At 43.7% G+C, this 25,403-nt stretch overlaps 1 protein-coding gene across 1 annotated transcript; it reads left to right on the top strand.

Moving 5' to 3' along the window:
* The first annotated feature begins 7,890 nt into the window (after positions 1-7,890).
* LOC113582738 (sodium/hydrogen exchanger 5) lies at positions 7,891-25,390 on the top strand. Its single transcript, XM_081709321.1, has 15 exons — positions 7,891-8,124; positions 8,396-8,559; positions 11,911-11,989; positions 12,159-12,336; positions 13,606-13,826; positions 14,128-14,330; positions 15,379-15,468; positions 17,920-17,990; positions 18,396-18,522; positions 20,821-20,912; positions 21,090-21,216; positions 21,724-21,873; positions 22,473-22,545; positions 22,772-22,897; positions 23,389-25,390. The coding sequence occupies exons 1-15, from the start codon at positions 8,001-8,003 to the stop codon at positions 23,922-23,924; spliced, it is 2,361 nt and encodes a 786-aa protein (XP_081565447.1). The 5' UTR covers positions 7,891-8,000; the 3' UTR covers positions 23,925-25,390.
* Positions 25,391-25,403: the final 13 nt, after the last annotated feature.

The raw sequence follows: 25,403 nt of genomic DNA, 5'->3' as shown, positions 1-25,403 counted from the left end.
AGCTGTTGTCATGGTGCGAAGGCAGAGCTGGAGGTGTAGAAGCCCCCAGGCAGGGGCGGAGCCGCTTGTGTTTCCTTGGGGTTATATGATCACGTCCCCCATTTCCATTCTCTCCTCTCTTGTGTTTTGCTTTGCTCCCCTCAGCCTGGCATGAACGTCAGACGTGTACCCAGACATGAGCAAGACCTGCGCGGTAAAGACTAGAGGGGACGCAGAAGCATTACCACCTTCAGATGGTCCTGTTTCAGTTTATCTGCTAAATCAGCGTAGCCATTTTATAAACCACTAGACTGTGGGCTGTACAGCTGTGCATATACTGTGATTCATTGTTAAACAGTGATTATGTCCCAATCAGCCACAACATTAAAACCATGACAGGTCAAGTAAATAACACTGATTATTGTATTAAGGGGTAGGATACGTGAACCAGGCTTGGAATGTAACAGTCGGTTCTTGAAGTTGATGTGACAGAAGCAGGAAGGCATGAGTGAATATCTGAACGACTCTTACAAGTCAAGCCTGTCCGGTCCGATCCTTCAGAAGATCTACTGTAGCAGAAATTGCTGAAAATGTAATACTGGCTATGATAGAAAGCTGTTAGAACGCAGAGGGCATGGCAGCTTGCTGCAGCCTAGACTACACAGCCACAGACCAATCAGAGCGTCCATGCTGACCCCTGTGTAGCTACAGACCAATCAGAGTGTCCATGCTGACCCCTGTGTAGCTACAGACCAATCAGAGTGTCCATGCTGACCCCTGTGTAGCTACAGACCAATCAGAGCGTCCATGCTGACCCCTGTGTAGCTACAGACCAATCAGAGCGTCCATGCTGACCCCTGTGTAGCTACAGACCAATCAGAGCGTCCATGCTGACCCCTGTGTAGCTACAGACCAATCAGAGTGTCCATGCTGACCCCTGTGTAGCTACAGACCAATCAGAGCATTCATGCTGACCCCTGTGTAGCTACAGACCAATCAGAGTGTCCATGCTGACCCCTGTGTAGCTACAGACCAATCAGAGCATCCATGCTGACCCCTGTGTAGCTACAGACCAATCAGAGTGTCCATGCTGACCCCTGTGTAGCTACAGACCAATCAGAGCATTCATGCTGACCCCTGTGTAGCCACAGAACAGTCAGAGAGTCCTAACCACTACCTAACCACTGTTGCAGACCAAGTTCACCTATTCATGGCAATTGTATTCTCTAATGGCTGTGGCCTTTTTCAGCACCCTGCCACACTGCAGATAACGTTAAGGAATGGTTTGAGGAACACGACAAAGAGTTCAAGGTCTTAACGTGATTCCTCAGCTCTCAACCTGAACAAAGCACCTGTCAAATAAAAAGTCAATCCAAACTGTGACCTCTGTCCATATAAAGCCCTTCATAAATAACCAGAAGTGCAGTTCCAGAGCTGTGTGAGACATAGCAGATGCTGTTCTCCTGTTCCCTGTTGCTTTCTCAGTAAACACTGATAAAGGGAGAGAGTGTTTACTTAACCAGGTGTTTAAATGGAAGGTGGCTGTTTATTATGACACTTATTGGTCTCATCTGCTAGCTGGTTGGAGGAAGCGAGTCTGCGGCACGGATAGCTCGCTTGTTCCAGAGAAATTATGGTATAAAGCCTGAGCAGGTCTGGGAAAGTGTGCTTGAGGCTGAACATGATGGATAAAGATTGGATTTCTTTCTCTCTTTCTCTCTCCCTCTCCCCCCTTCTCCCTCTCCCTCTCGCTCTCTCTCTCTCTCTCTCTCTCTCTCTCTCTCTCTGTGTGACTTCAAAGCTACATCTAAGCTTTCTGCTTTTTAACCGGTACTTTTGAAGGTCTAATAGAGTGGTTACTGTTTTCTACAGTTTAAGTGTGTGTTTGTGTGTGTGTGTATGTGTGTGTGTGTGTGTGTGTGTGTGTGTGTGTGTGTGTGTGTGTGTGTGTGTGTGTGTGTGGAGCCATTTTCTGTACTCTTATGAATGACTCACAATAGGGGGCGACTGATGTGTCCACGGAAGGTGTGTGTGTGTGTTAACACAGTAAGGTGTGTGTGTGTTGTGCTCTAATCGCTCTGTCTATGAAAAGCATTAATTATTACTGCCATTAGATTCTCTCTTTACCTCTTTTGTGAACATCAACTTTTGCCCTATTCTCTCCATCCTTTTCTAACTACCTCTCTCCCTTCAGTCTCTTTTATCGCTCTCTCTCTGCTCCTCTCGGCTTTGAGACAGGGACGTGTGGGTCCTCACTTTGTTCCCATGCGAAGGATCTCGGTTGTCTCCTTGTCATGTCTGTCTTTCTGCTTAGCTACACTTCTGATCTGCTCAGAGAGCATAAGGCCAGTTGATCTCTCAGATTCATGGCTGCAGACCAGCTCTCAGTCCCCACAATTCAAAGCAAGCGTGATGAAGCAGCGTTTAGCTTGTGCGTTACACATATCTGGAACTAACTCCTAGAGGAACGCAGAGGTAGCTATTTTTAAATCCAGGTTAAGAAAATCTTTCTATTTTATCCCGGTTATAATTGAATACTTGTACTCTGTTTTTTTGCAGCACTTTATTTTAGTAAAGCCTTGCATTTTTAGTATAGTTTTATCTATTCTTCATCGTTTACATCATTTTATTATTTTTTCGATTTAAATAACATACATTGAATCATTTTTTCTATTTAAATCAGTTGTGCTGTTTAATCTTTAAACTTTTTTCTTTTTTTTGCATATAGATCAGAGTACATAATAAGCAGTCTAATAATAAACATTCTAATAAGCATAAATCATTCTTATTAAGCTATTATTATTTTAGCAATTTTTTAAAGCATTTTTTACAAAAGTTCACTGGCTTTTCATCCTAACAGCTTTTGCTCAAATAGTCGCTCAGAGAGAGAAATAAAGTGTCTGTGACTTTCCTGGACTCTGTCAGATAAAGATTTGAACATGGTATGGCTGCATTAACCAAACAGAAAATTTCACAAGAGGGGAACTGTTCGCAAGAAATATAGAATCAATTACAGCAGGCTTGACATCGTTGAGTCAGATAAAGGGTTAATACTAGGGCGCTCCATCAGGGGTCTGTGTGGGTTTTACTAATGTTATTCTGGATAACTTTCTATCATCTTCTCACACGTTTCACCTGCAGTGTAACAGTCTGAACTTTCATCTTGCATGAGTGAGACAGATGTCACCACCAGCGCAGTGCTACTGTCGAACCGTTTCCTGTTACGGTGGGAGAGTTCCTGTCCTTTTTTATGTGCTCTCACTTCACTTTATGGATCTTTCCACCTGTGTGTCCTTCCATGAACTGTGCTGTAGCTCTTGAGCCAGTCCTCATAGAATATGTGTCAGTTGCAGTGACTGGGAGTGTGTGAGAGTGCACAACCACCACTAGCAACACCCAGAAGAGCTTGTCTGCCGGCCAGGGCAGAACACCCGAGAAGAATACACGAGAAGCAGGCAGTGCATAAAGGCAAGCCATTTGAGGTGATCTGTGTGCTTGCTGCATTTTGAAATGCAGTATGCAGGACTGTATATAGTATGTTGTATGTATACAGGACAGCATACAGTATGTTGTATGTATACAGGACAGTATATAGTATGTTGTATGTATACAGGACAGTATACAGTGTGTTGTATGTATACAGGACTGTATATAGTATGTTGTATGTGTACAGGACAGTGTACAGTATGTTGTATGTATACAGGACAGTGTACAGTATGTTGTATGTATACAGGACAGTATACATTATGTTGTATGTGTACAGGACAGTATACATTATGTTGTATGTATACAGGACAGTATACAGTATGTTGTATGTATACTGGACTGTATATAGTGTGTTGTATGTGTGCAGGACAGTATGTTGTATGTATACAGGACAGTATACAGTGTGTTGTATGTATACAGGACTGTATATAGTATGTTGTATGTATACAGGACTGTATATAGTGTGTTGTATGTATACAGGACTGTATATAGTATGTTGTATGTATACAGGACAGTATACATTATGTTGTATGTGTACAGGACAGTATACATTATGTTGTATGTATACAGGACAGTATACAGTATGTTGTATGTATACTGGACTGTATATAGTGTGTTGTATGTGTGCAGGACAGTATGTTGTATGTATACAGGACAGTATACAGTGTGTTGTATGTATACAGGACTGTATATAGTATGTTGTATGTATACAGGACTGTATATAATGTGTTGTATGTATACAGGACAGTATACAGTATTTTGTATGTATACAGGACAGTATACAGTATGTTGTGTGTATACAGGACTGTATATAGTGTGTTGTATGTGTGCAGGACAGTATGTTGTATGTATACAGGACAGTATACAGTATGTTGTATGTATACTGGACTGTATATAGTGTGTTGTATGTGTGCAGGACAGTATGTTGTATGTGTACAGGACTGTATATAGTATGTTGTATGTATACAGGACTGTATATAGTATGTTGTGTGTATACAGGACTGTATACAGTGTGTTGTATGTATACAGGACTATATAGTGTGTTGTATGTATACAGGACAGTATACAGTATGTTGTATGTATACAGGACTGTATACAGTATGTTGTATGTATACAGGACTGTATATAGTGTGTTGTGTGTATACAGGACTGTATACAGCGTGGTGTGTATACAGGACTGTATACAGTGTGATGTGTATACAGGACAGTATACAGTATGTTGTGTGTGTACAGGACAGTGTACAGTATGTTGTATGTATACAGGACTGTATATAGTGTGTTGTATGTATACAGGACTGTATATAGTATGTTGTATGTATACAGGACAGTATACAGTATGTTGTGTGTATACAGGACAGTATACACTATGTTGTGTGTATACAGGACTGTGTATAGTGTGTTGTATGTGTGCGGGACAGTATGTTGTATGTATACAGGACAGTATACAGTGTGTTGTATGTGTACAGGACTGTATATAGTATGTTGTATGTATACAGGACTGTATATAGTGTGTTGTGTGTATACAGGACTGTATACAGTGTGTTGTATGTATACAGGACTGTATATAGTATGTTGTATGTATACAGGACTATATATAGTATGTTGTATGTATACAGGACTGTATATAGTGTGTTGTATGTATACAGGACAGTATACAGTATGTTGTATGTGTACAGGACTGTATATAGTGTGTTGTATGTATACAGGACAGTATACAGTATGTTGTATGTGTACAGGACAGTATACAGTATGTTGTATGTGTACAGGACAGTATACAGTATGTTGTATGTACACAGGACTGTATATAGTGTGTTGTGTGTATACAGGACTGTATACAGTGTGGTGTGTATACAGGACTGTATATAGTATGTTGTGTGTATACAGGATTGTATATAGTATGTTGTATGTATACAGGACAGTATACAGTAAGTTGTATGTATACAGGACAGTATACAGTATGTTGTATGTGTACAGGACAGTATACAGTATGTTGTATGTATACAGGACTGTATATAGTGTGTTGTGTGTATACAGGACTGTATACAGCGTGGTGTGTATACAGGACTGTATACAGTGTGATGTGTATACAGGACTGTATATAGTGTGTTGTATGTATACAGCACTGTATATAGTATGTTGTATATGTACAGGACAGTATACAGTATGTTGTGTGTAAACAGGACTGTATATAGTGTGTTGTATGTGTGTAGGACAGTATGTTGTATGTATACAGGACAGTATACAGTGTGTTGTATGTGTACAGGACTGTATATAGTATGTTGTATGTATACAGGACTGTATATAGTGTGTTGTGTGTATACAGGACTGTATACAGTGTGGTGTGTGTATACAGGACTGTATATAGTATGTTGTGTGTATACAGGACAGTCTACAGTATGTTGTATGTATACAGGACAGTATACAGTATGTTGTATGTGTACAGGACTGTATACAGTGTGGTGTGTATACAGGACTGTATATAGTGTGTTGTGTGTATACAGGATTGTATACAGTGTGTTGTATGTATACAGCACTGTATATAGTATGTTGTATATGTACAGGACAGTGTACAGTATGTTGTATGTATACAGGACTGTATATAGTGTGTTGTGTGTATACAGATCTGTATACAGTGTGGTGTGTGTATACAGGACTGTATAAAGTATGTTGTGTGTATACAGGATTGTATATATATTATGTTGTATGTGTACAGGACAACATACAGTATGTTGTATGTATACAGGATTGTATATAGTATGTTGTATGTATACAGGACAGTATATAGTATGTTCTATGTATACAGGACAGTATACAGTATGTTGTATGTATACAGGACTGTATATAGTATGTTGTGTGTATACAGGACTGTATACCGTATGTTGTATGTATACAGGACTCTGGGTTCTGTCTTCTTTTTCTTCCAACATTCACTGTATGTTCTGCTCTGCCATGATGGTTGATTTAATAATGCAGGGATTAATCTAAGCAGAATTCAGGGCAGGTTTTTTTCCGCACAGCCAACACAAAGAGTATCAAATACTATTGCTTTGTCTGGCTTTGGGGATACGGACTATGTAGCCTTGGATTGTGTAAGTCAGTGATATTTCTGTAGCACAGAAAGTGTGCCAAATTTATGATTTACAACCCGCCCAGAAAGCAATTATAAGAAAACTGCAAGAATGCATGTATGAATAGATGCAAAGATGGTTTTGTTCTGGATAAATTGCAGAACTGATCATGGAAATGAACAAAAATTCTTTTTAGACTTTGTTACTATGGTTGCAGCATGACAAACTACATGAGAAAATGCCCAACACTGCCGCAATGCATATATACAGGCAGGGCTGAAATGTTTTTGACATGAAGTTAACATGTTGTGTGCGTCTATACAAAACTCTGCTCCGCTCACAGAAGGTTCAGTTGACATCTGAGATGCTTCAGTGTGCCCACGCAGTAGAAACCTCTGTATTTTCGTATTTTATTGGTGTTTGTTTGGATAAGTGGTCATATCATCCTGCCACAATGATTAACTCACACTGGCTGGTACCAGGCCTAACTGCCCTGGTTGTCCATCTGGTTATGCTCTGGTTATGTCCGTGCAGGCATACGGTAGCCCCAGTCTAGCCCCTCACGCAGCTTCAGATGGCCTTGTGTCTTCAAACACAATTATGTCTGCTGTACAGAATGCAACATAAACTGGTTTACATCGGTTTCTGTTCAGGTCTTCTTTGTGCTGGCTTGTATTACATGTAAAAGAACATTACCTGTGTACTGCAAAATCATTCAAAAACATTCATAAAACCTCCTCTCATTAAGTTCCCCTCTGCTTCTCCTCTTGCTTGTGGGCTGTTTTGGGCAGGTTTATCAGTACAAGACAGACAGATAGCCAAATGAAGTGAAACTGAACCAAATACAGCGTGCCTATGTCCGAAATGGAAATGTTCTGTAAACACACGGCAGCCCTTACGATCCTCCAAGCACCTTTTAGATGGGTTTTTTGTTTTGTTTTTTTTCTTCCTGGGTCTTGTGGATAACTTCTCCTTGACAGTTCCCTTACTGTACTTCATGAACAGCCCAAACAGTTTTAAGAAAAAGCTCAGTAGTGACCCAGTGGTGGCTCAGTGGTGGCTCAGTGGTTAAGCTACCAAGTTGCCAAGTTGCCACTGTTGGGCCCCTTAACTCTTAATTGGTCAACTTTTCTTCAGGTAGAATCGTAAGGGTTTTTTGGATAAAAGCGTTAGCAAAATGCTGTAAATGTAAATCAGTATTAAGACTGACTGTATCTTTTGCTCCTAAGCCTGTCCAGGGCGAGCTGGTTGCGAGTTTGGTTCTGCTTTGTTTCTCTGTCTCCCCCAGTGTTTCACTTCTCTCAACGCTTCACCACGCTTGTGCCTGAGAGTTGCGTGCTCATTTTGTTGGGCTTGGTCCTGGGTGGCATCGTCCTCTTCGCCAGCAAGAAGCAGCTGTACCAGCTGGACCCAGGGCTCTTCTTCCTCTTCCTGCTGCCCACAATAGTGGGGGATGCTGGGTATTTCATGCCTGCCCGCCTTTTCTTCGACAACCTGGGCGCCATCTTAATGTACGCGGTGGTGGGGACTCTGTGGAATGCTTTCTGCACAGGCTTCTGTCTCTATGGAGTCAAGTTGGCAGGGGTCATCGGTGAGTTGTAGGATGAGACCAGCATGGAGGGCTGCGTGAATAAGCCCAACGTGTGTTTCAATCCGCTAAAAACCACTCTTTCACAAGCATGTGCACAAGGGAGTATTTATCACTATGATAACTGTGTATGTGTTTGTGTGTGTGTGTATTTGTGTGTGTGTGTGTGTGTGTGTGTGTGTGTGTTTGTGTGTGTGTGTGTGTGTGTGTGTTTGTGTGTGTGTTGGTGTGTGTGTGTGTGTGTGTGTGTGTGTGTGTGTGTGTGTGTGTGTAGATGACAGAGTGGAAGCAGGTCTAATGGATTTCCTGCTGTTTGGCGCTCTGATCTCGGCGGTGGATCCGGTGGCAGTGATCGCTGTGTTTGAGGAGGTCCACGTTAACGAGATGCTCTTCATCATCGTCTTCGGCGAGTCGCTCCTCAATGACGCAGTCACGGTGGTGAGTCAGACGTCCTCCCGCATGGCTCTCGCTGCAGCTCACAGCCCTGCTTAAATGTGCCTCGTGTCACCCTCAAAAGGTCAAGTGTTTTAATAACTGCTGCTTATGACCACTGAGTCCTGTGAGGCGTTTGTTGGACGCTGGGGTCCTCTACACAGCAAGGAACCTTTCACTGGTCATTTAAAACACAAAACACAAAATGGCCACAAATCTCATCATTCTAATTCACCAATACCAAGTACATAAGCGGTAGAATTATAAAACTGAATTCACTGTCCTCTGACAATGCTAACATTCTGTTCCTTAGGAAATATGTGAACAGACTATCTTTGGAGTTGGAAAACACAGATATTTTGTGGTTAAAAAAGCATTCATCTTTCTTTCTGACCACTTATTCCCTCAACCAGTCTGCTCCCTGGTCGTTATGGCAACATATCTCTGGCATGGTTTTGCCATCACACAGGAAGCCCTAATTTCCCTTTGATCTTTACTTTAAAGCAATATAGCACCTGCATTTGCATAATGTGATAAAAAAAAAAAACTTGCGTGCTACAGCGGTAAGAATGGTGCCTTCTTAGCTGATGTTATGTTTTTACACAGGTGTCGTCGTGATTAAATATCTAGATCTATTACTGCCGAGCATATCACTCTGTTCTCTACTCGAGCTCTGTGTTTGGTCCAGTACCACAATAACAGTAGGCTTTCTTTCACACACTGAGTTTGAGTGATGTTCTTTCCAGAAACTGACACTGATCTAGTTGCATACAAGTAGCAGTACTGTAATGAACAGAACCTAGAAGCTTTAATACAGTGGAATTATACCTAATACAAATATAAACCTGTTACAAACAGAAACACAGTGTCTAGTGACTGAGCCATTTTTCATGCTGCAATATTGATTGTATTACTTCATTGCAATTACTGAGAGTACACAATTAGTGACAGTAATAAAATGTGGCCCCGGGGGTGAGTCATTAGTTATATAGCCTGTGTGGAGGCTCTGTGTAGCTTCACTGTTTAGCTGTACTGAATAACTGCACTGATTAGCTGTACTGAATAACTGTACTATTTAGCTATACTGATTAGCTGTACTGAATAACTGCACTGATTAGCTGTACTGAATAACTGTACTATTTAGCTATACTGATTAACTGTACTGAATAACTGCACTGATTAGCTGTACTGAATAACTGTATTATTTAGCTATACTGATTAGCTGTACTGAATAACTGTACTGATTAGCTGTATTGATTAGGTGTATTGAATAACTGTACTGATTAGCTGTCGTGAATAACTGTACTATTTAGCTGTACTGCCCTGCCTCCTGTGCTGTGCTGACAGGGTTAGTGTTAGTGCTAGGGTTAGGTTAGGGTTAGGGTTAGGTTAGGGTTAGGGTTAGTGTTAGGGCTAAGGTTAGTGTTAGGGTTAGGTGTTAAAGTGTGGTTAGTGTTAGGGTTAGGGTTAGGGTTAGTGTTAGTGTTAGGGTTATGTAAGGGTTAGGGTTAGGGTTAAGGTTAGGTTAGGGTTAGGTTAGGATTAGTGTTACGGTTAGGGTTAGGGTTAGGGTTAGGTGTTAGGGTTAGGGTTAGTGTTAGGTTAGGATTAGTGTTAGTGATAGGGTTAGGGTTAGATGTTAGGGTGTGGTTAGGGTTAGGTATTAGTGTTAGGGTTAAGGTTAGGTTAGGGTTAGTGTTACGTTAGGGTTAGGGTTAGAGTTAGGTGTTAGGGTGTGGTTAGGGTTAGGTGTTAGTGTTAGTGTTAGGGTTAGGCTCTCTAGGGGGCTCTACCCAGTGCCCAGGAAACAAGCTTCGTCCCACATTCCTAACTTTCGCTCACCCACTTCACCTTAATCTGATCGCATCCCGTGAGTCTGTGCATAAAGCAGCACATGCAGGATGTATCTTGGATGAGTGTGGAGCTTCTGTAGTTCATGACACCATAAGCATCAGGATGTTGAATCAGGGGTCGCATATTCCCAAAGGACTCTTAACCTAAGGGCCTAGTTAACCCCATGAACCTCACATACTATATATCACTCTGTTATGAGACCCAGAGGGGGATTCAAATTAAAGACTTAATTATCTTCACTCAAATTGCCCAAAATCTTTTTTTTTTTTTTTTTTTTTTTTTAAATATACTTACCCTGCAGCCCAGCAAGATGACAGGACAGTGGTAATGTGATCTTTTGTAACCTTATGATTACTTACACTACTATGAAGTATCGCAACTAAAGATTGAAGCTGTACCTCACTCAAGTGGATTTTAATGCTGCACAACTGTACAATAGTGAAAATCTAGTAAATTGTATACATTGTATCATCTAAAGGTACCATTTGACTAAAGGGCTTTGCACAGTGCGTCTCAACACCACAACACAGACAGCTTTCTCTGGCTGCTGGCAGTGATTGGAGGCTCTCGGTTGTCACAGTTAAATCCTCCTTCTGCTGCCCTGATAATCAAGTCAACACAGACAAGCGGTGTGACTCAAACAGGATGAGTCTGAACACAGAGGACATGCTCTCACAGCTGTGGGCACTGGGGCCCAATGCTAGGGTCAGGACCCGACACTAGGGTCAGGGCCCGACGCTAGGGCCAGGGCCCGACGCTAGGGTCAGGGCCCGATACTAGGGTCAGGGCCCAACGCTAGAGTCAGGACCCAACACTAGGGTCAGGGCCCAACGCTAGGGTCAGGGCCCGATGCTAGGGTCAGGGCCCAACACTAGGGTCAGGGCCCAACGCTAGGGTCAGGGCCCGATACTAGGGTCAGGGTTCCACGCTAGGGGTCAGGGTTCCACGCTAGGGTCAGGGTTGCACGCTAGGGTCAGGGTTGCACGCTAGGGTCAGGGCAGGTGGAGAACGGCACCGTGGCTCCTTTACTCAGGAGCCACTCTGGCTTTAATTAGCCCATGAGCGTCATGTTGCGTATGCAGGCCTCTCTGCTATTTGCCGCGGTTGGAGGACAGGCGACCCCGAGCGACCCCACACTGGCAGCCCCTGTTCATTTTTTTCTGCTGTGTCACCTCAATAAAGGGCTTCACTCTTGAGGAGCTGCAGTAAGCCTGTTGTATGAGTGTCTGTCAGCTCAGCTCAGCTCACACACACACACACACACACACACACACACACACACATACACACACAAACACATCCATTCTTACATGACTCTTCCCAAAATAAGACTTACGCTTCCAATGGCTTTCTATGTATAACTAGTTTTTAAGTGTCTAAAAACATTCATCAGGTCACCATTGATGTAATTAGTGCAAGGTGCAAGTTAATCTGAAGGCCATTTTTGTTAAATTAAACATTTTAATATTTATGTTACACATTTCTTCCCTTGCTGTTTTTAAGGTGTTGTATAAAGTTTACATATCCTTTGTGGAAGTGGGCCCAGGGAACGTGCACACGGCAGACTACTTTAAAGGAGTTGGTGAGTTCACACCTCATCCAGAAAGTAGTTCAGCCCTGGTAGTTTAGTGCTGTAATGTTAAACCAACCAATCGTGACACTTGCAGATCATAGTGTGGCCTCACAGACCTTAATATTACTAGTAGCAATAGTTTCTGTGCCGGTACGAGGCAGCTGTGTGTCTTCCCCAGTCTCCTTCCTCGTGGTCAGCCTCGGCGGCACGCTGGTGGGCCTGGTCTTTGCCATGATCCTGGCGTTCGTCACACGCTTCACAAAGAGAGTGCGCATCATGGAGCCGCTGCTGGTATTCCTGCTGGTGTACCTGGCCTACCTGACAGCTGAGCTTTTCTCTCTCTCTGCCATCCTCTCGTGAGTACAGACACGCCAGCGCACGGGACCGAGTCTGTTACGTTAGTCATGTTAGTATGTAGAGAATAAAGTGTGTGTGTGTGTGCGTGCGTGTGAATGTGCATGCACACGCACATGCTTGCTATTGTGTGATTGTGTGTGTGTGCGCGTGTGTGTGTGCGTGTGTGCGTGCATGTGTGGTGTGTGTGTGTGTGTGTGTGCGTGCGCGTGTGTATGTGTGTGCACGCGTGTGTGTGTCCACTTTGGTCACTTTGACAAATAAACCCCTTTTTAACTCCCATTTCCATTTACCACAACTCTCAGATTTTAGAGATCTTAAATTTGCTTCTTATCTCAGTATCCCAACATCACCTAAGTGCTAATTTAATGCAGTTAAAAGCACTGTTGAGGAGTTTTATGCAGTTTATCTTATGTAAACATGTATTTAATTGAATACTACTTTAAAGAGATGTCAGTCCTGATAACACGTGTGTGTGCGCATGCACATACATACACAAACAAACCCAGCAGCTGAAGTTCACTTTTTGGAACAGACATCTGGAAAATGTCTCCAGCGCCCCCTCATGGCCACCTTGCGTTCATTCTTATCCAGCAGTGTGGAGCCCTAATCGTGAATGAAACTTTCTGTTTTAAATACGCAGACACAGTGGATGTAAAATGTCAGATGCAATCTCCTAGTGCTAAACTTCCTCGTAGTTCTCGCCACTCCGGGCTAAAATCCTTCTAACTCGTCCAGCGCTGCACAGTGATTTGATTAACTCTGATTAGCGGACACTCGAGGCTGTTTTGTGTAAGTGGAGGAGTATATTATAGAAGAGGTTCACAGTGCTATCACTCCGAGATTACATGGGGCTATAAACAACCCCCTTATACTCCCCCAGGGAAGGTAATTCAGCCTGAGTTGCTTTAAACCCTAAATGATGGTGATATTGTTAATAAGGGCACAAATGAGAAGCCCCAGGAATCAGAAGGAGGAGCAGGTGTAACATGCTGAGTGAATGATCAGATTTTCCTTCTTGTTTGTGTTTTGTTGTTGGTAAATGTCTGGTAAATGTCTCCTCTGTTTGCAAATGACTTTACACGGTGCAGAGTTTTGTCCAATGTGCAGCATGGGGCCTTAGCCCCGGTAATGCCGAACCGTTACGCTGGTTTAATGGGCCATTCTGCATCATGTTAAAGCACTTTACTGAAGGGAATAGTTTGGTCACTGTGTACCGATGTTACTGCCTCCCGTGGGTCTAGTTCTCCCCTCCGTGTGTACGACCCCAGAATGACCTTCTGCGGCCTTGGGTGCAATAAGTATGTGGAGGCAAACATATCCCAGAAGTCCCGAACTACGGTGAAGTACACAATGAAGACCCTGGCCAGCATTGCTGAGACCATTATCTTCATTTTCCTTGGCATCTCGGCCGTGGATAAGTCCAAGTGGGCGTGGGACACAGGCCTTATCGTCTGTACCCTCATCTTCATCTTCGTCTTCAGGGCCATAGGTGAGTTTTTAATCCAAAGGGATGATTAGGAGTTTAAGACGGGTTCCTGGATACCACATAAGATTAGTCTCGGTTTACGGCGCACTTTTGACTGTGATTCTTCTGTTGAATTTATTTTTCAGTTGAGATTCGGTCAGTGTCAGTTGTATGTGGTTTGTTTATGGCTGTTGCAGATAAATATTTATCATAAATTAATAAAACATGATATGCTATATATGCTATCAGTTCCTATCTTAGACAGCAACCTTTGGTAGTATTCTTGATTAAACTTTAAATGAATATTTTTGCTGTACTCTGGCAGGTGTTGCGGGGCAGACCTGGATTCTGAACAAGTTCAGATTAGTTCCCTTAGACAAGATTGACCAAGTGGTGATGTCATACGGCGGCCTGCGAGGGGCAGTAGCGTTTGCCCTTGTAGTCCTGCTGGATGGGGGGCAGGTGAAGGCAAAGGATTACTTTGTCGCAGCCACTATAGTTGTGGTTTTCTTCACTGTCATGTTTCAGGTAAATGACCCCATATATCAGTATCTGTGTGGGTGTGTGTGCGTGTGTGTGTATGTGTGTGCGTGTGTGTGTATGTGTGTGCGTGTGTGTGTGTGTGTGTGTGTGTGTGTGTGTGTATGTCTGTGTGTGCGTGTGTGTGTGTGTGTGTATGTGTGTGTGTGTGTGTGTGTGTGTGTGTGAGTGCATGCATGTGTACGCAAATTCCTGGGCATTTGAGTTGTTGAGTATGATTAATTGTCTGGCAGCAATGACATTTCACCACGCAGTGTTAAATTGTTGTGAGATACTGATGCTAATTGATTAATAGTGGAATTTACGGAGATGCTTTGTTTGCGCGTGCACTTGTGTGTGTGTGTGTGTGTGTGTGTGTGTGTGTGTGTGTGTGTGTGTGTGTGTGTGTGCGTGTGTGTGTGTGTGCGTGTGTGTGCGTGTGTGTGTGTGTGTGTGTGTGTGTGTGTGTGTGTATGGGACAAAGACTGATGCCTCTGATTATTGCTGACATTAGATGGGAATAAGATATAATAATAAGATATATAAGATAATAATAAGATATATCTGGCAATCTAATTCTTCATAGGTTATTTTTAATTTGCTTGTTGTCATTAGCTACACTAGCTGATGTTGAATGTAGGTGCTCGCTTTGGAGCAGTGAGGTCAATATTTGGGCTCTGTGTGTCAACGAGTAACAGTGAATCATTTCCCCAGCAGAGCTGGGAAAACAAACGCCATAATATCCTTGCATCTACAGTGATGACTCCGTGTGGTTCTGCTGTGTTGTGGTACCGTGGTGCGTGGCACAAGTCAGTGTGTGAGAAGAAAAACACGGTATCAGTGTGTGTTGGGCTCTTGTTCTTAAAGTGTGAAAACAGTGTTGGCTTGTGAGGGACTGTCTGCTGGCTTTCAGGGACCAAATCCTAGTTAACCAACTTTAATTTTCAACATTTGACATAAACCCCCCCAAAACATCCTGCTTATCGAGCAGAATGTATTCTTAGTTGTTACCATGTACAGCTGACGTTGGATTTGAATGGTTCTGTCTCTTACTCAGGGCCTGACCATCAAACCTCTGGTGACGTGGTTGAAGGTTCCTAGAAGCACCAACAGGAAGCCTACTGTTAACGAGGAGATCCACGAGCGTGTGAGTCAGGACACCAGGAACTGCTGTCACGCTCGCTCTCTCTCGCTCTCTCTCTCTATCGCTCTCTCTATCTTTCACCCTGTCTTTCAAGCTCTGTGCAAATTCTCCCTTTGGGTTGTGCAATAGGCCTTTTCAGAGTAGTTGCAGCTTTTAGAGGAGAACTGCACCAGATGGATGTTAGCCGTGTAGTCCAGTGAATTAATCATCACAACAGCGTTTCAAGGCCCCAAACCTCTTTTTTTTTAGGACTACAAACTTATTCAGCCCCCTTCACCAGTCACCCTCAGTATTCCAGAAAATTGTTGAGCTTTTCAACATGTCTTTCAGGACAGAGTTAGTCACATATGTCAACATTTCCCTGTAGTCTCTTAGTCTCACTCCTTTCCTCCTCAGGGACCTGCTCTCACTCCTCATTGGATCCAGAATAGCTTTACTGTGACCAATCGCCTTCACGTCTCCTGAAGTAATTAACAAGTCTACCCCGCCCTCCTGTCGGTTTGACCCTGTCCCACCCTCCCTTCTTAAAGCATGTGCATCTAGCCTCTCCTCCCGCACTCAATAAACATCCAACTTAATAAATAGCTCTGTCCCCGCAGCCAATAAAACGGCCGCGTTTATTCCTGTTCTCAAGGAGCCTGCCTTGACTCAGCCTGCCTCGCCAATTATGGACCCATTTCCAACCTTCCTGCTGTAGTCAAAGTAATGGAGAAGGTTTTGTCTCTCCATCTTCAGAAGTTCTGACTGTAGATGATCTTTATGAGCCTTCTCAGTCAGGTTTCCGCACTCACCACAACACTGAATGTGCCCTTCTGCTCAGTGCTGATTAGAACCACATTAATACTCTAATTCTTCTTGATCTAAATGTTATTTCAACACAATAAATTATGATGTTCCGCCTTCTTTTCTCTCCTCCATTGGCATATCAGAAACAGCACTAGACTGATTCAGGAACAGCACTAGACTGGTTCAGGAACATCACTAGACTGGTACAGAAACAGCACTAGACTGGTACAGGAACAGCACTAGACTGGTGCAGGAACAGCACTAGACTGGTGCAGGAACAGCACTAGACTGGTACAGAAATAGCACTAGACTGGTTCAGGAACAGCACTAGACTGATTCAGGAACAGCACTAGACTGGTTCAGGAACAGCACTAGACTGGTACAGAAACAGCACTAGACTGGTACAGGAACAGCACTAGACTGGTGCAGGAACAGCACTAGACTGGTACAGAAATAGCACTAGACTGGTTCAGGAACAGCACTAGACTGATTCAGGAACAGCACTAGACTGGTTCAGGAACAGCACTAGATTGATTCTGGAACAGCACTAGACTGGTACAGAAACAGCACTAGACTGGTTCAGGAAAAGCACTAGACTGGTACAGAAACAGCACTAGACTGGTTCAGGAACAGCACTAGACTGGTTCAGGAACAGCACTAGACTGGTACAGAAACAGCACTAGACTGATTCAGGAACAGCACTAGACTGGTACAGGAACAGCTTTCCTTTCCTTTGTTCTATATGATACCATTTGGTCATAATAAAATCTACATTGCTATTGCTGTGCTGATGATGTCCAGATAATCCAGATATCTGTTAGATCCACCTCTGACGTTCCACCCCAGTCCTTAACAGCATGCATCCGCTAATTAAACGTCTGGATGAAAGAAAACTTCTTACAGTTAATATTTACGGAAAATGGAGTTACTGTTAGTTGGACCCAGAAAACGTGTAGAAAGTAGAAATCTTGGCATGTCACTCGATTCCTTGTTCTCGCTCAGCTTTCTTCATCTTCCTAACATGACATGTCTCCAGTCTTTCCTCACGCTTAACTGACGTCAAAACTCTGATTCATGCCTTCATATTTTCTCACATTGATTATTGTAACTCTCTTTTTTTATTGGTCTTCCACCCCAACAATTATCAAACTTCAGTTTATTCCAAACTCAATAGCTAGAGTTTCATAAAAAAAAAAAAAGCCAACAACAAGTTTCCTCACGTCACCCTTATTCTGACCGAGTTACCCTGGTTACTGGTTGCATCACGTGTCCAGTATAAACCACTCCTCACCCAGTGCTCCTCACTAGCTTCAGCATGCTTCATGGGCCGGTCCCAGCTTACCTTTGGAAGCTTATCCATTCCTCTAACCCCCTCGTTCGCTCATATCCCCCGAGACCTGTCTACCTGAAATCCCTCACACTAAACGCTCTACTCTGGGGGTTTCATCCTTTAAGTCTCTTCTGAAGACTTCACTCAACAATATTTTTGTCTTTAAATATTGTTGCATCATAAAGCGACCATGGGTTTGTGGAAGGTGCTATATAAATAAACATCCTTCTTCTTTTCTCTCTCTCTCTCTCTCTCTCTCTCTCTCTCTCTCTCTCTCTCTCTCTCTCTCTCTCTCTCTCCCTCCCTCCCTCCCCCCTCTCTCTTTCCTGCTCTTCCAGGCCTTTGACCACATTTTGGCTGCAGTTGAAGACATTGCGGGTCTGAATGGCTATCATCACTGGAGGGACAAGTCAGTACAATTTCATTTAAGACTATTCAGTAGTCCAATGATGCTCTGAAGCAGACTAGTCCTCACTAGTCCTCACTAGTCCTCATCAGTCCTCACTAGTCCTCACTAGTCCTCTTCAGTCCTCACTAGTTCTGGCCCCCCCTCCTCCTGCTTAGTGTACAGTCTCAGAGTGCTGGATTTGGAAAGAAACCCTCTATGCATTGTGGGGTGTTTCCTTGTCTTGATCTCTTCCTTAGGCCAGATTATTATGTCAGCAGAGCATATATATATATATATATATATATATATATATATATATATATATATATATATATATATATATATATATATATATATATATATATATATGTGTGTGTGTGTGTGTGGTGTGTGTGTGTGTGTGTGTGTGTGTGTGAAATTCTGCAGGTGGGAGCACTTTGACAGAAACTACTTAAGCAAGATGTTGATGCGTAAATCAGTGTATGGTAAGAGTGAGCTGTGGGAGGCTTGTCAGAAAATCAACATCAGAGACGCCATCAGTGTGATCGACCAGGTAAAGAGCAGGCAAAGGTTCAGGGTAAAACAGAAAAATACAACATTTACATTCTGTCAGTTTGAGTAATTGTTTAGTGTGTGTATGTGTGTGTGTGTGTGTGTGTGTGTGTTTGTGTGGTGTGTGTGTGTGTGGTGTGTGTGTGTGTGTGCATGCGTGTGTGTGTTTTTTCTTTAGTCTAGTTTGGCTGGGTTCATTGCTAATGCTATCTCCATAGCAATGATGTGCTTGATATTTATTTGCTGCAGTCTTGTTGAATGAACACTAGGTGGTGTTCCACTTTAAAAAAATCATCATTACTGTTAACAGAGCTCTTTGGTCTCCTCTCAGTCTGGTGAATGGTTGTCTGCCTGCTTCTTTTTATTGTAATTTATAAATATATAGTTCTCCATTAGTATGAGAACGGATAAAAATATATGACTTTCTTTGCATTTTAATTACGGATTAAAAGTTACAAAAAGATTGTGAAGCTCTCAGCCTCTGGAAAGACAAAAACAAGTAGACTACTGTGGGTCTCGCTATCAGTTCTGGAGCAGAGAAATCAAAACCTAATCGCCTCTCTCTCTCTTCTCTCTCTCTCCCCTCTCTCCCTCTTCCTCTCTCTCTCTCTCTCTCATCCTCTCTCTCTCTCTCTCTCTTCTCTCCTCTCTTCTCCTCTCTCCTCTCTCTCCCCTCTCCTCTCTCCCTCTCTCTCCTCTCTCTCTCTCTCTCTCTCTCTCTCCTCTCTCTCCTCTCTCTCCTCTCTCTCTCTCTCTCTCTCTCCCTCTCTCTCTCGCTCTCTCTCTCTCCTCTCTCTCTCTCTCTCTCTCTCTCTCTCTCTCTCTCTCTCTCTCTCTCTCTCTCTCTCTCTCTCCCTCTCTCTCTCTCTCTCTCTCTCTCTCTCGCTCTCTCTCTCTCTCTCTCTCTCTCTCTCTCTCTCTCCTCTCTCTCTTCTCTCCCTCTCTCCTCTCTCTCTCTCTCTCTCTCTCTCTCTCTCTCCCTCTCTCTCTCTCTCCCTCTCTCCCTCTCTCTCTCTCTCTCTCTCTCTCTCTCTCTCTCTCTCTCTCTCTCTCTCTCTCTCTCTCTCTCCCTCTCTCTCTCTCTCTCCCTCTCTCCCTCTCCCTCTCTCTCTCTCCCTCTCTCCCTCTCTCTCTCTCTCTCTCTCTCTCTCTCTCTGGTTTCTGAGAGAAGAGAATAATTCTCTCCTTTGTTGTCCGCAGTGATGCCAAGGTGCCTGTGTCAGCCCAGGTTATAGCGGGAGCCTGCTATCTGGGCAGTACTGCCCCAGAGATACTGACATCAAGCGGAGGGGGTGGGGGGGTTGAGGTTGGCATGGAAAACTAGGGATTTAAAAAAAGAAAATTTGCTCCGTTTGACCAAGGATATTCTTCTTTTAATAGAAGTTCAGGTGTTTTCCATTAATTCTATCCGCATCATGTAGTCAGTATTCTTCTGACTGAAACATGGCCTCGTGTGCAGTGCACTTTGGTGATGAACCTCATATCATGTACAGCAGAGCATTGCAAGCTGAGGCACAGAAAACAGAAAAAGGTGGTGGAACCAAAAGGTGTCTGCAACCTTCAGCGGTGCCCCAGCAGGAATAGTAACCACTTGTGTGGCTGTAGAATGTCATTTCCTGCAGCCTTGAGTTTTGTAGCATTCAGCTTCCTGAATGGTGACCTCCTGCTGGCATTAGCGGTGCAAAGGGAAGGATAGTGAAAGCCATGTCGTTTTTCTGTGTTCTTGCCACCCAGCGAATGGGAAAGATTTGTAGTCAACTTTATCCGGATCTGGGGAAACGCACTCATACCCAGTTTTCCACTGGGTTGTTTCTTTCAGGTGCTTGCATTTTGTAGGACTTATTAAGACTCACTTGATACTGTTCAACATTATCCAGTCTTGGTCTTTTGGCTGTCGTCGTCTAAAATATTTTCCGTTCTGGTTTCCAATTATGGTTCATTTCTGTGTGAAACCACAGTGCACTGAGAGACAGCAGGGTCACAAAAGATTCAAACCACCATGATTAACTTTTTCACAAGTGATTGGCAGGTCATATACCAAAACTAAGAAATCGGTGTGGGTGTGTCCATGTGTGCGCAGGCATGTGTGTGCATGTGTGTGTTTGGGTGTGTATGTGTGTGTGTTTGTGCAGGTGTGGTTGTGTGTAATAAGCAAGATGCTATTGCAGGTTCGATATTCATACCTGCCTGAGAGCTTCATACATAATGAGCTGAAGACTAATGCTGAAGGCGATAGGGACTGTGCACACTCTTCCCACACAAAGTAAGAAACAGACTCTGTCCCTTCTCACTCTGTCAGGGTGGGAACGTTCTGACCTCTGCTAGGCTCTCTCTGCCCTCTATGGTCAGCAGAGCCTCCTTCCCGGAGGTTACCAACGTTACCAACTACTTGTAAGTTCACAGGTGCCCTCTATATGTTGTGCAATGTTTACATAGAATGCAATAGTAAATAAGTAGTTTGTTATTGAGGTTGTAGCATTGCTGGCCATTCATGATGAATTGGTTGATATACATATGTGTGTGTGTGTGTGTGTGTGTGTGTGTGTGTGTGTGTGTGGTTATGTCCAGGAGGGAGAATGGTAGTGGGGTGTGTTTGGACCTGCAGGCGATCGATACAAACCCTGGTGCAAAGGTAGAAGAGGAAACAGAGACCCATCGTGTACTAGCTGGAAACCTGTACAAGCCCAGGAGACGGGTACACACACACTCACTCACACACTCACTCACACACTCACACACTCACAGACAGACACACTCACTCACTCACACACTCACACTCACTCACACACTCACACTCACGCACGCACACACACACACACACACACACACACACACACACACACACACACTCACAGACAGACACACTCACTCACTCACACACTCACACTCACTCACACACTCACACTCCCGCACGCACACACACACACACACACACACACACACACACACACACACACACATGCACACACACACACACGCACACACACACACACACACACACACACACACAGATGCATACACACACAAATGTGCACACTATACACTACACACCAACTTTTACACTTGAGATCTTATCCTAGTGATTTCATCCTGCTAGTGGATGGCTTTGAACTGCCCTATTGGATGTCTGCAGTAACGTGCAGCCTCTGTACCCCTGACGTGGTCTTCATTGCCCACCCCTGCTTTCTCTCACCTCCTGCAGTACCAAGCCCACTACAGCCGGCACTTCATGACAGTGAGGGACCAAGAGAGGCAGGAGCGGGAGGTGTTTCAGAGGAACATGCGCAGCCGCCTGGAGTCCTTCAAATCCACGCAGTACAAGCGGCACAAGAAAGACCGCAGCCAGAAAAAGGCACGAGATAAACACACATCTGTGTGTGCTGTTAGTGTTCCAGGCCAAAACCATCCACACATGCCTGGAGCCCTTGGGTTGTACCTAGCACAGGGCTAGAAGGTAGAGAAAAGGCAGGGGTGTGTGTGTGTGTGTGTGTGTGTGTGTGTGTGTGTGTGTGTGTGTGGGTGTGTGTGTCAGTAAGGTCAGCTGAACAAGGACACTGCATTTCTGACGTGTGTGTCTGTGTGTCACATTCAGTGTGATTGATCATGTCTGTTGGACAGGCGGCTAAGGGAGGGTTAGAGAGAGAAAGAAAGAGAGAGAGGGAGAGAGAGGGAGAGAGAGGGAGAAAGAGAGGGAGAGGGAGGGAGAGAGAGAGAAAGAGAGGGAGAGGGAGGGAGAGATGATAAATTCTCTGTCCCCATTCTTGTGTAAAGACAGGGCCTGCCCATACCTGTTCTGGATATTTCAATGAAAGATAAGAAATGTTTTTTTTTTCAGTTGATCAGTATGCTTTTATGTAATATTTTACGTCATTGTTACAGAATTTCTATACATTTTCAGTTTACAGTGATTATATATATAATCCATATATATAATGATGCCTTTTCTCATAGCGTAAAGGCTCAGATGCTAAAGAGCAAGACGCCAATGACAAACCCCGGAGAAATGTCAGCTGGCATGATAAAGGTTGGCCATGGGGGCTTCATTTAATGTTTTTTTAACCGTAGTCCCTACTGAAGGTTCCATTTCTGATTATTTTTGTTGCAAGAATCAAACTCCAACTATGTTTGACTACATTTCTAAATAAATTAAATTAAAGTGTAAAGGTGTCATTTTAATGTGGGCTGCAATGTAAAGAATTGAATCTATGCATGCATCGTGGGTAATGAAGTTTGTATGTGCGTGCCTACAGACCCAGTGGTGGTACCACTCGAGTCTGAAGAGGAGATGGGAGAACATTCAGAGAAAGAGGAGGACGTTGGGATCGTCTTTGTGGCCCGTAAGACCTCTGAAACACCAAAGGAGCGACCCAGTTCAGGTGATGAAGAAGGGTTTGAAAACACAGCCATGAAAGTAGAGAATTCTCTGGCAGAGTTGGTTAAAATGAGTCAAGTCAAATGGATCTATGTTGTCGTCACATTCACATACAGTGTTTAGGACACAGTGAGATGAAATAAGGCCTCTCCTGGAGCCAGTGACAAGATAAATACACACGTGTGTGTGTGTGTGTGTGTGTGTGTTTGTGTGTTTGTGTGTGTATGCGTGTGTGTGAGAGAGAGAGAGACATGGACAGAGCTGACAGGACATAAAGAGTGTAATTGAATTAGGAAGTGAGGCGTGGTGTCATGCCACAGTGGTTCCAGTATATGGGGAAGGACAGTAGAGCATTTATATGACCTTTGACCTGCCAATAACAACATGATATTAAGGCCTGATGAGAGTTGGGTGAAATGAGAGGATAGGCATGCTTCTGTTCCCTTTTCTGGGTTTTTTTTTTTAAATTTTTTTATATGGTTTACTCCTCCACAGTCTCTGCTGCTCTGGAGGTGTGTCAGAGCCCCTCTGTTGCCCCTCCATCTCCCACTTGTGGAGAGAAGAACCTGCCCTGGAAGGGGGGCGTGGGTGTGCTGCCTCCCTGCGTGTCCGTGGAGGCCACTAAGATCATCCCAGTCGACCTGCAGCAGGCCTGGAACCAGAGCATCTCCTCGCTGGAGAGCCTGTCCTCCCCCCCGGTTCCTCAGGAGCCCCAGCACCCGCGCGTCAGCGCCCTCTCCAGGCTGGGAGGACCTCTGCGGCCGGCGGCAGCAGGACAGGGAGGCAGTGGGACCGGTCCGACCCCTCTGACCTCGCGCCAGTTCCAGTTCCCTGGGGGCAAAGAGGAGGAGGAGAGTGCCCTCTCTCTGCACCTGCAGGAAGTGCAGCCTCTTATGTCGTCCATGAGACCGCCATCGTCTACCACACAGATTCCAGGGAAGAGGAGGAATCCACGTATGTATTTGAGGAGTCTTGTGACAACGCCACCTTCAGCCAGGGAGCCCAAAAGCAGAGGACCAACACAGCTGTAGAGGAGTTCCCCTACCTTACAGTGCTTCTTTCTATGTCTGTTTCAGGGCTTCACAAAACCACCCTGCCCACTCATAGCATCAGTTGTTTCCCTTTCACATGATTTATAACAGTATATTCCACCTGATAATGTCGCTTAAAAAACATTACCGTTGATGTGGAGGAAAGTTAAGACTCCACAGTTTGGACAGGTAGGCTGCCCACTGGCATGAGCTGTGATGTCCATGCCTAGTAGGCAGTTCCTCTGACATTGTTCCATGTTTATATTCTTTCGTTTGAAATATATGCCCTGTGTTATACACATCACTGGAAACATATGTCAAGATATTAGCACTTTGAAAATATATCTGTCTAGACCACATTGTCAGGGCCCTTTGGGTGCACCTGTCAAATATGTCTTTTATTTAAGTTCCAGCCACCCAGCCAAACCTTACAAAAATACTTTCAAAAAAGTCTTGACAGTCTATCAAACTGCTAAATGGTCAGAACTTAACTGCTTCGCTTTATTGTTAAACTCTGCCCGTCCATCCAAAGACAAAACAAAAGCCAGAGACTAAGAGGCATTCATTCTAAACTGGCACTCTCGTTAGGAGCCTTGGCTGAAAAAGCAGGCCATTCTCCTCCAGCTCTGCATGGAGACTCTGAGGAGCAGAGCACCACGTGAGGAACAGAGCGCCACGTGAGGAGCAGGGCACCACGTGAGGAACAGAGCGCCACGTGACCGATCTCCAAGTCCTTGCTCTCTCATTTCATATCGGGCATGGCTTCTAACAGCTCAGCTGTTGTATCTACTCACCACACAACACTTGTGAGCTCTGGATAGACACTGCACACTCAAAGGTGCCATAGCTGTAGATATGCCTTATAAAATTAGTATGATATCTTTACCACATGGGCAGTTGAGTGCTGATGGATAATTTCTACAATATCTGCGCTTCTACTCAGAGGCCAACTGGGCAGGCTAGTTTGGCATTTGTAAGATAAGCACAGAGCTTCCTCTGGGCTGTCATTTCCCCTTTGGTTTATCAAAAATGTAGTCTTTTAGTTATTTTAGGTTGTATTTATTTACCCTTTGCTTTTTCTTTTCTATGTACTTTTGAAGAAGACCTTTAGTTTTTGAAACTTATATTACACTGTAATTTCCACAGTTCATTGTTTTAATGACCAAAGCATACAGGAGAGAACAAAATGAATGTCTTTACATGTGCTCATGTACTTTGTCTCTTTCTATGTTTTTGAATGACTGTATTTCTGTTAAGTATTATAGTTGTATTGGGGGACTGAAAAAGTACTGCATATATTTCATGGTTAATGAAATATCAGATTTGTTGCGCAAATTCTTAAATTTAAATTATTCTAAATTGGTCATTTCACTGTAATACTCATAGTAAATTGTAGTATAGCTATAAACATGTACAAAAAAATGTATTATTTTATGGCAAGTTCTGTCTATTTGATAGGAGTAAAACATGACTCCTTTG

The sequence above is a fragment of the Electrophorus electricus genome, unplaced genomic scaffold (assembly GCF_041902795.1).
Source record: "Electrophorus electricus isolate QZ-2024a unplaced genomic scaffold, ASM4190279v1 Scaffold370, whole genome shotgun sequence".
NCBI lineage: Eukaryota > Metazoa > Chordata > Actinopteri > Gymnotiformes > Gymnotidae > Electrophorus > Electrophorus electricus.
The sequence above is the reverse complement of the archived record's forward strand: the minus strand, read 5'-3'. Positions and strand labels throughout refer to the sequence as shown.

Coding starts and splice junctions, on each gene's coding strand:
- LOC113582738 (XM_081709321.1), top strand. CDS start 8,001: ATGCCTGCCCGCCTTTTCTTCGACAACCTGGGCGCCATCTTAATGTAC. Junction 13,827..14,127: donor CTTCGTCTTCAGGGCCATAG/GTGAGTTTTTAA, acceptor GTACTCTGGCAG/GTGTTGCGGGGCAGACCTGG. Junction 21,217..21,723: donor TGTACAAGCCCAGGAGACGG/GTACACACACAC, acceptor CACCTCCTGCAG/TACCAAGCCCACTACAGCCG.